The following is a 15540-nucleotide window of genomic DNA, read 5'->3' as shown; positions in this document are numbered from 1 at the left end:
AAAACAGACGCACGGCTGTTCTGAAAACCGTAGCCACAGTCTGCTGCCACAGGAAGTGTAGCTTCATGCTGCTGTAGCTCACCGGGCTAATGAGCGCGAGGCTGATGCAGTGAGAGGGAAACCGAGAGCGACACAGGCACGCGGCGGCTGTGGTGGCGGCGGCGGTGCGACCTGCAGGCAGGACGGCAGCTGTGTTTACCTGCAGAGGAGACATGACATTCCGTGCCCTCTACAGCCGGCCACAGAACGCTGCTCTCCCTGCAGCTGCTGCAGAAACACAGCGCACTAGCTTTCAGCGGCAGCGTGAGCTGAAGAGCAGCCCCGAGATCCCATGTGTTTGACAGGCTCTGTTCCTGATGCCAGTGAGTGGAGACGGAGTGGGAGAATAATGCGCAGGAGGAGACAGGAAGAGGGGGAGCGCAGGACAGAGAGCAGAGGGAGGGGGGGAGGAGGGGAGGAGGGGAGTGAAGGCACCCAGGGGGGAGACTGAGGATGTTGGTGCTCATTGGAGTTTTTTTTTTTTTTTTTTTTAAAAGAAAACCTGAATGTTTTTTCTTGGCCAGAACAAAAAAATCCAAACCTGTTTCTCTCTGTCTGTGTGGAGACGTCACTACTGATGGAGGAATAATCTGAGCAGCGTTTGTGGAATTAAATGTTCTGCAGACGACGACAGATGATCCTGCACCAACGATCTGGAGATCGGCTGAAGTATTATGTAATACCTGGCTCTTCACTGTAGGATGATGATAATGCACTAATCTGATGTAGTATTTTTACTACTGCAGTTATTATACATACAGTACACTTCAGCTGCCAGTTATTACTTTAAAATACTGCATACAACGCAGTGCAAATGTTTTAGGCAGGTGTATTAATGAAAAAAAAGTCCAGGTAGATTTAAAGGTGTCGTTTCAAGTACTGGGAAAAAAACAAAACAAAAAGGCTGTGTAAAAAAGGGGAGGATTTACTGCAGTAAAAGTACTAGTACGGTACTGTAGGGGAAATATGTTGTTGAAAAATACTGGAAATACTACAGCGACAAATGAACAAATGTAACAAAGAAAAAAAAAAAATGAAAACAGAGACCAACAGGTAGAAAATTAACTAAATAAAATGACCAAAATTATTAAATAATCCTGATTCTGGCATTATACTATATATATATATATCTTAACTAAATAAAATGACTGAAATTATTAAATAATCCTGATTCTGGCTTTATAATATATATATATAGACAGAGATGAATATTCTACATCTCTATTTTAATTCAGGGTTTGGTCTGACATAAAAATAAAACATTCAGTAACAGATGGTTAGTTACACTACACTGAGCCGCTGCCAATTCTAAACCAAATCTGAGTAGAGTCTTTACACGAGTGGCTGGGGGAAAGAAAAAAAAAAAAATGGAAACAATTTTGTGATAAACATGAGGTGCATGGCCCACCTCTCCTCGTGGATCAGCGGAGTGAGGAAGCGGCTGCCGTCGTCCTCATGGCTGCTCTGGAGGCTGCTCTGCTGACTGCTCTGCTGGCTGCTGCAGGACACAGGACAGGGAGGAGAGGGTCAAGTTTAGTGTTGTCATGGAATCAGTGGGGCAATAATAATAATAATAATAATATTTGATAAAATGTCAAGTTGATTTATCTTAAAATCTACACCATAAAAAAGATGGAAATTTTTTTTTTAAGTTTTCCTCCATTCTGCAAAATGTCACTGCTGATGTCGTCGACCTCAAATACAGTAACAGATTCAGTTGGAAAACTGTCATAAAAACAGAAAAGGACTTTTATAACATTTATATTTATATATATATAAAAGGACAGAAACCTGAGTCAAAATCCTTTGTTTGTTTCCACAAACTTGGCCCCAAAAAATCTGATTCTGGTTTCAATTGTTGCACCTGCCTGAGGCAGTGCAGGTATACAGTTGCAACACTAGAGGGAGCTGTTTCACATAGATTAAAAAAAAGCTAAGAGCACTTCAGGTAACGTTTGAAGTTTGTCACAGTTGATGAGAGAGAAGTAGGTGAACAATTAAAAATATTCTAAATTGACTGAAGAGATCAAAGTTAATTATAAAATAATTAGAGTCACTGACAGGAAGATTGATGTCTACGGTTCACAGACTGAAGGAATGACATCAAAGACAGTCCCGCCCTCGACTGAAGGACGACGTCCATGATTTCAGATTCCGCTCCCTGTCTGTACTGTGACATTTAAGAATAAAGCTGGTCTGTTGGAGAAGGTCATGATTAATTCATGCTCAGCAGGACGCTCTGTTCTGGTCCGCACACATCTGAAAGGCTTTCCTGCAGGAGAGATTCTTCTGCCTCTGGATTCTAATAATAGAACATTAAACTCCACTTCTCTCTCTGTTTCCAGCAGCTAAAGCCTCCGTTCCCCGATCATTAACCTACAATTGGGATGGACTCCAACGCACAATGTTAACGAATTTGGGTCAGGTTAAAAAAAAAAGGGGTAGAAGTTTGAGTTTGAAGGAAATCAAATCTGAAATTTACTGAAACCTTAATTTAACAGATTGTAGGATAAATAATTTCATTTTACAGTTTTTAATTATAATTACACCTCTTTAAAAAATTCAAAATTAATTTAAAGGCAAGGTATCAAAGGAGCATCGACCATCGAACCAAGTCACAACTTTGGGAAAAAGGCAAGGAGAAAACAAAACATATGCGATGGTCTGTGCAGGTTGACGAGTCTTTAGTTTTGAAAAAAAAAAAAAAAAATTCCAGTAAATCCAGGAATGTCAGAAAATCTTTCCTGGAAAGACTAATCATTTCCAACAGAGCACAGAGAACACAGGCTTCATACTGTGTAGCAACACAAGAGGTCGACAAGTTCAACAAGTTCCTGATCTCAGTCTGAAGTCAACAGTCCTTGAAGGCCCGACAGATGATTTTGGGAAACGAGGACCGACGGTCAGAGGACCAGAAAAACTTCTGAACAAAACTCAACACAACAGACAGAGAAAAAAAAAGAAAAGAATTTGTGGTAAAGTTTTCATAACCATGACGACGGCAATCGATGACTGAAATACAGGAAACAGGAAACATGAGCACTCCTCTTAAGCAAATGAGGTATTTTTCCATTACCTGTCAAATATCCCTTTTTTTTGGCGTGATTATTTTCTTATATGATAACCGATACAAATTATAAATAAAAATGAGCCAATTTTTATTTATATATTTATGTATATAAATATATATGTATATTAAATATATAACTCAGATGATTGTTTGGACTAAACGCCGTATGTTTGTTATGTTTGTTTGACGTTATCGTGCTTCTCTGCTCGTGGCGGCCCGTCGCTCCAACATCACGCGGCAGCCTGACACTGACCTGCTCCACACTGAATTATTCAGCACTCATATACAGGTCACACAATATGTGCTCTGAAAATGATAGCACGGAGGCTAAAGGTGACAAAGAGAAAACCAGCCGGAGCAGCACGAGTGAACGAACTGAACAAACACAGACGATACATCACATGACATGAAAAAAACAAAGATTAGAAAAATAGATTTTTTTTTCTTTTGTTACATCTGGGCCGTGGTGAGGAGCCGGTGAAGCCTGGCACGATTCTACAACACTTCCTCTTTAACATCCCTGCTGTTTTCCCGGCAGTTTCCACAGTTTCTGCAGACATCCACATTTCACACGGTCACAATCACAGACCTACGACGGACCACACTTCCTGTGGTCCACTGAAGCACAGCGCGCTGGTAAGACGAGATAAGTCGGACAGTTTGACAGAGGTGTGAAGACTGAGCAGGATTAAAAAAAAAAAAAAAAAACCTCCCACTGAAGATTAAAAAAACATTAGGAAAGGGATTTTTTTTTAAAACAACAGAAAATGAAGTTCAGAGCAGAGTTACAGGAAGTGACATCACAGAGCTACAGTTCTGACAAACTCCCACAGTGAAGAAGTCGAATTAAATACTTACTAAGTCGTTTCTCGGCTCCACATTAAGAACGCCGTGTGAACAGGTTTGATTCCCGCTGACAACCAGCTCTTAATGCTTCACCTTTGACTGAACATTAACTACAGTCACAGTAAAACCTGCAGAGTACACAGTATTTACTTCACACTTTACTGCAAATACCCTCCGTATTTGCAGTAAAGTGTGAAGTAAATAAAGAAAGTAAAACTGGTACTACGACCTGAAGGAAGACTGCAGGTTCAGTCATTTCTACTGTTTACTGGTTTGCTGGGAAGCTGCAGCCAATCCCAGCATCCTCTGGGGCAGCTCACCGCTCCGTTACAGCGCCACCTACAGACACAAACTACCACTCACAGTCATAACTACGGTCAATTTACCAATGAACCCCCCCCCCTCGACTCAAACTACCTCCAGATAAGACGGTCAATTTACCAGTGAACCCCCTCCTCCCCCTCCCCTCGACTCAAACTACCTCCAGATAATTAAACATTGACAGAGGCATTATGGGATGTTAACTTGTTTCCTCCTGTGTTATTGGCTGAAATGCTGCGTTTTATAAGGTCAAAGTTCTGTGTAGTGAAGAGCGACGACTCTGTCAGAGGTGACCGTCCACTGGAGTTGGTCACATGGTGTCCACACTGACAGTCTCTCTCTCCTCTGGGCTCTTTTTATTGCATATTATCAATTTACAGCACCCCCCCCATGACCCCCCCTCCCCCATTTTACTCCATGGTTATTAATTATTTCTCCTCTGCTTCATTAATGCCTTACATTCACTTTATCAATCCAGTCTTTCAAAGTCCTGAACCACAGGCAGATGTCGAGTCACAAGATACAAGAGTTTGTATCTTGTTTGTATCCCCCCCCCCCAAACATCAGACCAGACAACTGACAATCACGTATTTGTAATAAAGGTGCTGGAGGCTGAAGGAGAAGCTGCGTGGTCATCATCTCTGTTTCTGCTGGAGTTCAGACGAATCAGGAGGTCATGGAGCAGGGGGGAGGGCATGGGGGGGTGGACAGTACCTGGAGGTTCTTAACCCTCAGGAAATAGACGAACAAAGAGACGAAATAATAGACAGACCTGACCTTTTGCCCCAAAGTGCCAAATCTCTTAACCCTCCACTAGAGGTCAACGTAGAACACTTAGGTCAACCTGAGAGACATCGCAGTTCACACGCAACCAACTCATAGTCACCTAGTTTTCTGTACACTTTGTTTACAGTCAAAGCTAAAAACAGGGAAAAAAACGACATCGTCATCAACTGACGCTGGAAAATCAGACGGAACATTCAAAAAAATCCTCTTTTACTGATCCACCAGCAGAACATTTATAATTATATCAAAACTTCCAAAAAAATTTGTATTTATTTACTGGTTATAAAAAAAAAATAGTATAGCCTTCCCCAAACCTCCAGGGGGCGCTCTGAAAGCAGACTGAATGTATACGTCTGTGTCCTCAGTGCAGTGAAAACGATGTCACAGCACGTGACGTTGCGGCAGCGTTACCGCTAACACTAGATCCACACGCTCGTTATATGCAGACGATGCAACGATCGTGGAGCTACGCTGGTAAAAACGCTGACGGTGAGAAAAGTGTTGGCGAGCACAGAACGTCCAGGAGAAGACGGCGTGTCCTCAGAGTAGAACATGACAAAAAGTGCCCGTTCTGCCCCATCAATTATTCAGACAAGATAAACATGAAGGTGTTCTCTTATTTATGGGACCTCCATTCCACTTCCTGTCTGTGGAGAACGTTCATACTGGAGTGACGAGGGAGCAAACGCCCTCGCCTGGTGTAAATGGGAAGCGCGTTTGTGACGTGTGTGTGTGTACACTATACACACACTGTTGACAGTATCAGCCGCACCATCAGGGTTATAAACACACACCTGCACCGTGGGGGAGGGTGTCTTCACCCATTGATGAGTCGACAGTGAACCTGCCCCCCCCACCACCACCACCACCATCTGTTAGAACCGACAACACGACTGAGACGCAGAGGAACCACAGATAAACACAGACAGACTGACTCTGATGAACTGAGAAGACGTTAATAATCACCAACTGGAGCCCATGTAAAAAAAGAAGGTTATTAAACAGAACACTTCACCGCTCCACTGCACCACCGCTCCACCATGACCATTCACAGAAAGTAAAAACGCTAAAAAAATCTACTCCTCTGTCTCTGGAGAAAAATATCATCAAAGTGACTCAACTCAGCCTAAAACGGTGGTTCTCAAGTTGGGGAGGGGGGGCAAACACTTGGGGGACGCTGAATTTTAAATACATTTTAAATGTAATATTTTCCCTGTGTCCCACAGTGGGGAAATTGTTGATAAAGTTTGGAGTAAATGTTGTGGAAGCCCCGAAATATTTAGTCAGAGTTTTAGGGACGCTGAATATCTGAGAACTGTTTTGACCATATTAATAATAATAATAATTAACATCAGTGTTAATGAACTAATCAATATCAGTGATGAGAGCCACAGTTTAAGACTTCTGTCTAATATAATATTTAAATATGGCTAAAATATCAATATTATTTAATTGTCTGAACCCTTTGATTTCCTGGGACAGACAGACATGACGTCCGCAAACAAATCGCTCACTTTGAAAGTAATATAACCTTGATTTTCTGAACAAAAAAAAAAGTCATCATAACATATATAATAATATAATAACAATAGTTTGGATGTTTGGTAAAATACACTGACGACAAAACAGAAATAAATTCTTTCCGTTCAGTGATACACATTAGTGCAGGAGCTCTAAAGCAGCATGGAGGGATTAAGGAAGCTGGGTGGGGTGGGGGGTCTCATACCCACCTGCTTTCGCTGGCTTGTTCCTTCTTCTCTCGGACCTTCAGCCATTTCCTCAACAGGAAGCGTTTGCGTCGCGGCGAGGCGCTGGGCGTGGAGCAGCTGGACCAGGAGGACGGGGCGTCTTCATCGCTGGACGGCGTTATCTCAATGGACGGCAGCTGCAGGTACTCCTTGGAGCCGGAGCGAGAACTGGTCGTGAGGTGAGCGCCGTTCAGCCGAGCCCGTTCTAGGTCCCTCTCGCTGGGCACGTTCCTCATGCGGCGCATTTTAAAGCGCTTGCGCCGCAGGGTCGGGGTCGAGGAGCTGGACCTCACGCAGCCGTCTGACACGGCGTTGCCTCCTCCATCTGAATAGGCTGGAATATCGTTTGGGACACTCACCTGGAGCAAAGGTGGACTCAGAGTGTCGCTCATGCTCCTGGCTAACGCTCTACAACCTGACTCTGACACCAACGGACCAATGAAGTTGAGTGTTTGTTTTTTCAGGGCTGCAGCTTGAAGTCGTCAGCTACAAAAAAGATAAAAATGTAGTGGTGGACTGAGATCCTCCACAATCTTTGATGAACCTCACACACAGCCACTCAACGCCTCTTGTTTATTTTAAAGCATTGTCTGCGTGTCAGCCAATAGCGTGACAGAGTGGCTGAGAAGTCCTGATAGTCCAGATAGCGCTGCCTCTCCTCAGCTGTTGGTTGATCAGCTAAGTGTCCAGCTGACGGACTGCGAGGAGCAGTCTGGCGGCAGCAGCCTCGGTCTCTGGCCGGGGAGGAGAGGGCTGGATTAGATAACAAAGGGGGCTTCTGTTCTGAGAGCAGCAGATGAAACATGTATAAGGCCCGTCAGGGAGTGTAACACTACTCCTGCGCCGGTCCTACCCAGGGACGCAGCGGGCCGAGTTACACGTCCACGGTTGACACGGCGGCTAGGCTACAGTCCGCCGTCTGTCAAACCAGATGGATTAGCTGTAGTAACGCTAACCACCAAAGCTCACGCCACTTGATTATTGATGCTAATGTTTTGTAAGAAGGTGTGAAGGTTGTTGCCGTCGCTGTAAGTCCACGAGGTGTCGCTCCAGGAAGAAGAAACAGCCGACCAGGGGTTGTCCTTCCCAGCAGCTCAGGTCCTGGTCACGGCTGCAAATGTTTGTCGTTTCCAGGTTGTTAATCCCTACGGGTTAGAGGGAGGTGATAGGACGACAAGGTACAGGCAAGGCTGAGGGTGAGGGTGATGATGATGATGATGATGATGATATTCAGGGCCATTCACATGAAGCAGTCCTGACAGTTCTAAATACAGATTCCTGTCACTCAGGGACATGAATTAACTTCATCAACTTCTCCTTTGATTTTCCAGGCCAAACACTGACAAACTGGACTGAAGTCGTCAGCCTTTATCAACCAGATAAATATGAAGAATCTGGGGATGTGACAGACCTGTAATTAATTTTTTTTTTTGTCCAGTATATAATTAATTTGATGATTCAGCGAAGAATCTCTGAGCAGGTTGTCAGGTATCAGTCGATCAGAGGCTTCAGGAGGGCGACCTCCGCGACCCCTCGTGACGACCAAGATATTTTTTTCACATGTTTTAATTGCTTCATGCAAATGACCCTTGAAGCAGCCAAAATGCTCACACACACACACACACACACACACAGGGCAGTGTTCAGGAAGATACACAGACAACAAACTGATTTCATCAATCAAAGTCAAACAGGAAACAATCGTTTACACTCTGATCATTACAGTCTGTCCCTGACAGCAACTCTCCTCCAACCCACCTTCATCAGCCCCCCCGCCACCCCCTAACTCCTTTGTTTGAATGGAGATAAACACATCACAGACCATCAACCATGTGTCAGTGTTGCCTTCCTCTGATTGGATGACTCAACTGTCAATCAACTAAGACGTCAACACTAATGTACTTCATCTCCTGTAAATCAGACCTGTTTGAAACATTTTCTTGTTGCTACAAAGTCACTGACTGAAGCCACGGTTTTACTACGACAGTGACCGTCACAGAGGACGAACACTGGACTCCTCTGGACTGGGGTTAAAGGTCACCACTCACAGGTTTAGGACCAGCAGCACCGACCGCACCAGCAGAGAAACCATGAAGACCAGAGGGAAAAAAACTGGTTCCAAAGAAATTCTCAACAAACAACTTCTGTGACAAATAAACCTGGATCTTAAAATCTAAAGATTTAACTTCAACAACTGGCTCAGAATTCCAGTGTCAGGAGGAATTAGACTGAAGAATAAGACAGAAAATAATTCAAATTAAGATACTTTAAGAGCTGAAGGTTTAACTCACACATGAAACCTAAGGATTAAGGAGTACACACACACACACACACACACTCACACAGACAAACAAAACATCAAATAAAACTGTTTTGTTTCATTTAAAATAGTTAATTATTATTAAAATCCATTAAAACCAAACGACAGGTCATTGATTTTCACGTGTGTTTGCAGTTAAAGCTGTTACATCAAACACAGCTATCAAGATCACACGGCCCGATAGTTGAGAGCAAATATTTGATTAAAGCAATTGGTCTGTTTAAAGGTCAGTGCTGATAGGCTGCCGCGGCGGCTCTTTACTTCTCAGTGTGAATTCTCAAACACAGATTAAAGCGTATTTTTAAAACTGCGAGGGGGAGGGGGGGATGAAGATTTGGTAAATACTTCAATTACTGAAAAATTATTGAAAAAAATTCAGTTTTTCACGTTTGAAATAAAAACAAAAAATATGAAAATATTAACTTGTATATTATTTAAATAACAATTATGGAACAGTTTTATCCTGTACATTCACAGCAGGAGGGTGAGTGTCAGTGTGACAGAAAAACACTGAAGACAAGGAGGGAACATGTTGACCTCAGGTTTAAGATTTGTCATCTGGACATTTATCTTTGGGTTTTTTTTTTAATCTTTGTTTTCAAATACACTCTCAAAGTTACAGTCCCTGCAGAAACGTCTCGCAGCTCGGCTCACAACAAACAACACGCCGGCGCCGAGTATAGAAACATCATGAATAAATCATGGCACCAAACCGTTTCCTGTTACAGTTTCACACGTTCTAATCGCCGCAGGTCGTCCTGATCCAACACTGAGCTCCAAACTGTCATAACTGAGGCCGACCACGCCGCTGGGACAGAACCGGTTAGAACGTTACTCTAACTCCACGCTGCTCCGACTGCGTCTGCACTGACCTATCAGAGGTCGAGACGTGATTTGGTTCATAAACAACAATTAAAATCTCCTCTCAGAGATAAGGCTTTTAAAGAGGAAATGCAGATAAACACTGCACTCTGCTGGAGAGTGTGTTGATGCACCTGCACTGAAATAATAAAACACAGTCCACAACAGGAAGGATGATGTGATGACCCATACGTTCTGTGTTACGGTCCCTTGTGAACTTTGCCCCCAGACTTGGAGACAGTGGAGTCCCAGATGGACCCCGCCCCCCTGGTGTGGCTCTGCTGTTACAGCTGAGATGGAGACAACGGCTTCGATGCACAGAACAAGCACGTGATTGGCTGCATTTCTGACCATCAAGGTTCAGCTGCATTGTCCCTCTCTCCCTATTTTTAGCCTCCCTGTCTGTATCGGCCCAGTGTCAAAGGTTGAGGGCAGATTAGCGAGGCACGCAGACCCTGATTAAATGGACGCCTAAAATAACACCAAACACGGAGGGCTGCGATTAGTGAAATGATTTTTGTTTGTTCGACCGTGTGACACAGAGGTGAACGGTAACAGTGACTGATGTGTCAGTACTGTGATGTCATCAGTCACTGATGGGGATGAGGTGAACGGTAACAGTGACTGATGTTCGGCTGTGATGTCATCAGTCACTGATGGGGAGGGAAATTCATCGCACGTCCAGCAAATAAAACATAATTTCTTTCATGTCACGTACACATGACAGACACCTGTGATTGATAGGCACCGCCCACGTCAACGTGACTCACCTCCTGCAACGCAAACAACACAATCGACAGTTTTTCTTCTCAATTCTGTCAAAACTGTCAAACTATCGTCTCGTTATAAGACAACAACAACAACAACAAAACAGTAGAGATTCTGACTGACGTTTCTTAAATTAATCCATTTTTATATCATTAATTATTTTAGCTTGATAATGGCGAAAGATGAGGCGAGACCAGGCATGGTCAAACTATGGCCCGGGGCCTGGATGCAGCCCAGTTGGCTTTTTGATGTGGCCCACAGAACTGATCCAAATGATGTTGTTAATTTATATTATCATTACACTATAAGGGCAGGGTGATTTGTTTCTTGACGAGGCTTTAAAATACAAAAACACTAAGTTTATTTGCATTTGTTTCCATTTTTTGTCCTGTAATCAGTGACGTTTTGGTAAAAAAAAAAAAAGATGGCGTTACAGTAAATAACGTATTCATTCCATTTTCTCCAGCACTGCGTCGAAGTAGAGAGTAAATCAGACGGAAAGATGAGGATTAGCTGAAGCAGTGTCGCCGTTATAACATCAGTCATGAGGTCTAACCGGCTGGTAAAGACCAACACTGCCAGAGGCAAAGATAAATCCACACACACAGCCACGCTCTAAAAATAAATAAATAAAGATAAATCCACACACACACACACTGGTTACAGCCACGCTCTAAAAATAAATAAATAAACAAAGGACTTAATTATATACGAAAATGTTTAAGATTAAAGCGAGAAATGTGGCAGTAACTTTTTTCTTCTCACTTTCAATTAAATATCACTGAAGAAAGTGCGTAAACAAAAGAAAGAGTTAAATTTCTACATGACTACATCTGTCGTCAGGCGTCTGTTGAAATACAAAACACATCATGACTAATGATGAGTGAATCTATTCCTACAAATATCTCACCGAGAGTTCTGTTTTTTTTTCTGGTTTAAACAAGTCAAACCAGAAAAAAACAGAACTCTCGGTGAGATATTATTAACCTCCTGACAAAAAAGATAAAATGATAATAACAATAAGGAAATGATCAAATAAAATACTAAGAAAACCTCTCTTTTCTCTGAGTTTTTCAGGCATGACTCATTCGGTAGTTACATAAAACACTGCTTCAAAAGCTACGAGGAACTGGCAACCCAACGACACAAATGTATGTATTTGAAACCTAAAAATACTCCAAGAAAAATGTGGATTAATATGAATGAACTTAACATTTAACCAGTGATGACGTCTTTTTAGTGTTTTTTAGTCCACGTCTGCAGCTGTACTGTAGTACTGTAGTACTGATCAAAAATATTATCCCTTCTAAAAATAGACTACACTATGGAAACAGCCACAGCTACAGCGAGTGTGAGCAACAGTCGTCTGAACCGACACCAACGTGGATTATTCTCATAATAAAAAAAAAACAAAAAAAAACAAACCAGGTGGAACGATCGAGGAGAGACGGTTAAAGAATGTTCTTTCAGTTTTCCCTCCGGGAAAAAAAAACAAAGTGTATCAAGTCTATACATAGAACACGATATTACACAACTGGATACTGTAGTACTGTCCTGTACAAGAGCAGAATGAAGTAATTCAACAACCAACTCATGCAGTTCATGGTACCTTACAGTATTTGAAGTACTTCAAAATACCTGTATAACACTGCCCTCGAGTTCACTGTATATTTATTGATACCAAATACAAGTACCTGTATCTGTACTACCCTGTATCAGTGAAAAAATACTCACAGTGGTTTTTTTGGGAACCCTAATAGTCATTGTCAAAAGTCACTGCTGCTCCTTGTGGCAGTGTAAGGAACTCCATCATTCCCTAAGGATTTATCTCGACTCTGTTGCTCACGCATCAGTCACACGTGCTCAGTGATAGCGGTGGTCAAAACACTGGTGCCGCCATGTTGACGTGACAGCAACACGACCTCCGTGACCTCGACAGGTCCTGGAAGAGACGTCTGACACAGTGAAGACGTAAAACTTTAGGAACCAGAGAGAGGAACTGTTGTGGGTTCAGGGTTTCTAAAACCAGTGGTTATTTTTGGGGGGAACAATTAATAATTGTTTTAACAAGGAAACAAAATCCCGCTGCGTAGCGTTCTCAGCTCCAGCAGTTCTGATGATCTCTCCTCAGACGACGAGGAACATTCACATCGTCAAAACTCATTTTCACAGCTGGAACTTCAGAATCATTACGCCGTTAATTAATACAGCGCATCAGTGAACAGGCCGCGTCTGACGAGCGGATGATTTTAACTGTCGCAACAGGGTGTTAAATCTTGATGATGATCTTGATGATGACTGATTTTATCGTTAACTCAACTTTTCTTTCCTAAGAAATCGCACCACTGAGAAATCGCACAGAAAACCCGGGACATTAAAGGGTTAACCTTCTAAAATAAAACTAATCTGTACTTAATCTGCGTTTTGGGTTATGTAGGTTTAGAGTGGAATCTGCAGACGATCTCTAACCAGAGACGACAGGAAACTCAACTGTGAGTCAGCTGCGAAACACAGCAGCGAAAAAACAAAGGAGTTGTTGGGTCAACGTTTACAAAACAAGCAGAAAAAACCCAAGAAATGGATTTATTTACAGGCAACACGGATCGACGGTCTGTAACTGAATTCTCTCACACAGGAACCGACTTCCTGTGGGGTTAAGAGCCGCGTTCCCAGGACCGGGAGTCACAAACAGCTGAGAGGAGAAGAGAAGAGAGGGGCTGTCGGAAACTGGGGGGACACTGTGAGATGAATTCAAAGTGCCCTCATTCAGCTACTTACAGAGAGGAGGGGGAGACGGGGGGAGGGGGGGGCAACCCTCGTTCACCACCCGTTATTAATGTTTCTATTAGCAACAGGTCCTGTCGCACTGTACCCCAGTGGATGTTGGATGTGGTTCTGTGACCCCCCCCTCCCTGACACCCCCTTACTCTGTTAAACACCTCCCTCTTCATTATTCATTACCACCACTTTACAGGAAACTGAACCAACAACCCACAGGAACTGATGTGTATCTAAATAATATTTATGCTAACTGTTGACCCTTAACATGTTCGTTTAAAAAACAAATTAGCTCTAATATTTTTCTCTTTCTATGTTTATAAAAACATAATTATAAATAGTTATTCAATAGAAAACCAACATAACAACAGGTTATTTATCTTCTTCTACAAAAACTATATGAAGTCCGGTTATTTACCTTCTTCTACAAAAACTATATGAAGTCCTAAACACTTCATTTTAATATGGCTTAGAAAAACATTTTAGAAAATAAAGTTCAAAATCACAGTCAAAGAGTTTTGGGTTTTCATTATAATAAATTATAAACTCCAAGGTCAATGTTTTAGTGGTTCTGATAAATTAATGTTCAATAATTAAAAGTTCTATTATTTGATGTGTAGCTTTGCCTAATTTATTACAAAACACAAAAGTTCCAAAATCCTGCGACATTTTGCTTTCGGCCATAAAAGAAAAAGTCAACGTTTGCAGTCACGTAAAAAAGCGTTAAATTTATATCACAAGATTAAAAAAAAAAAAAATTAAGTAGAAAAAAAAACAACAACCTATTTGTGAACACAAACAGCTGTAATTTGATTAATTCCCAAATAGAAAAGAATGATAAATGCGACATGATATAGTTTTTTACGTGAAATTCTTTGTTCGAGTCTTGAAAATATGTTAATTTTGTTTTAAATTCTCGTTAAAGGCCGTGACTTCACCGGGATTGGAGCAAACCTCTCTCTGTTTCTAACACACGGACATTAGTACATTATTAAACACGTTAACATCCATGAAGACGATTCTTCGTCGCTGTCTTTTTTAGCTGATTCCATCATTTTTCGGCCAACGAATCGTGAAAGTTTGTGTTTGTGCGCGCGCCTGTATGCGCGTGCACGTGCTGCACGCAGTAGCTTTCACTGTTTGCTAAACGTTTAACGGACGCTTTGTTTCGAACATCGACTTTAACTCAAAGTTTAACGTCGTTTACGGACAGACACAACGACAACAGCAACAGCAGCAGCGCCGGCTGCAGTTCTGTGGCGGCGGCGGCAAAGGAATCGAACCCAAACAAAACACGGAGCAAGCACGAACACTGGACACGTCAATCTGCCGTTACCTCGGAACTTTTCCACACTTTCTCCGTCGAGTTGACGCAGTCGCCGACCCGACACCAGGAGCCCGAGTCCTTTCCCCCACTTTTTACTCCATGTTGACGGAACAGAGTGACGTTAGAGAAGCCGCTGCCGGCCCTGTTCACCCGGCACCAGTACGGACTGAAATCAGTGCATGTTGGGGGCGGAGACCAGCGGAGATGAGAGGCAGAGAGAGCAGACCACTGAGCGGTGACCTATCAGTGTCTGACCACCTCCAGCTCATGACCCCCCCCCCCCCACCGCCCTTGCTGACTCGAACGCTGCCCTTGGTTCACCCAGGTCTTCACTTCAGTATCGTGACTATTTATGGAACTGGTGTCAACGTTTAATTCTCATCGCGATTAATCGCACGATTTTACGCGATAAATGGTTCCACGCAAAAATCAACATGGATATTGGAAGAGTGCATTACACACAAGTACTAGTACTAGTACTTTTCACAGCAGTATTCTCTCCACGCAGTACACGTTAGAATATTTCCCAACAAAAATGCAATTAAATCGCATACAAAACCAACGCTGTTAGCACTGATTTAGCGTAACTTTTAGTTGAATTTCTTATATATAAAAAAGTCACATTATTTTTTAGCATCACAGCCTGAATATATTACATTTAATGTAAATAAACAGT

General features: G+C 42.5%; 1 protein-coding gene across 1 annotated transcript in view; it reads right to left on the bottom strand.

The window, feature by feature from the left end:
* Positions 1 to 15540, bottom strand: part of gramd1bb (GRAM domain containing 1Bb) — a 71857-nt gene that overhangs the window by 39383 nt on the left and 16934 nt on the right. The window contains 2 exon segments of the mRNA XM_025054951.1: positions 1448 to 1537; positions 6793 to 7955. Of these exon segments, the coding sequence (XP_024910719.1) occupies positions 1448 to 1537; positions 6793 to 7202 (500 nt within the window). The 5' untranslated portion in view covers positions 7203 to 7955.

Source organism: Cynoglossus semilaevis, chromosome 4, assembly GCF_000523025.1.
Source record: "Cynoglossus semilaevis isolate Cse_v1.0 chromosome 4, Cse_v1.0, whole genome shotgun sequence".
NCBI lineage: Eukaryota > Metazoa > Chordata > Actinopteri > Pleuronectiformes > Cynoglossidae > Cynoglossus > Cynoglossus semilaevis.
The sequence above is the reverse complement of the archived record's forward strand: the minus strand, read 5'-3'. Positions and strand labels throughout refer to the sequence as shown.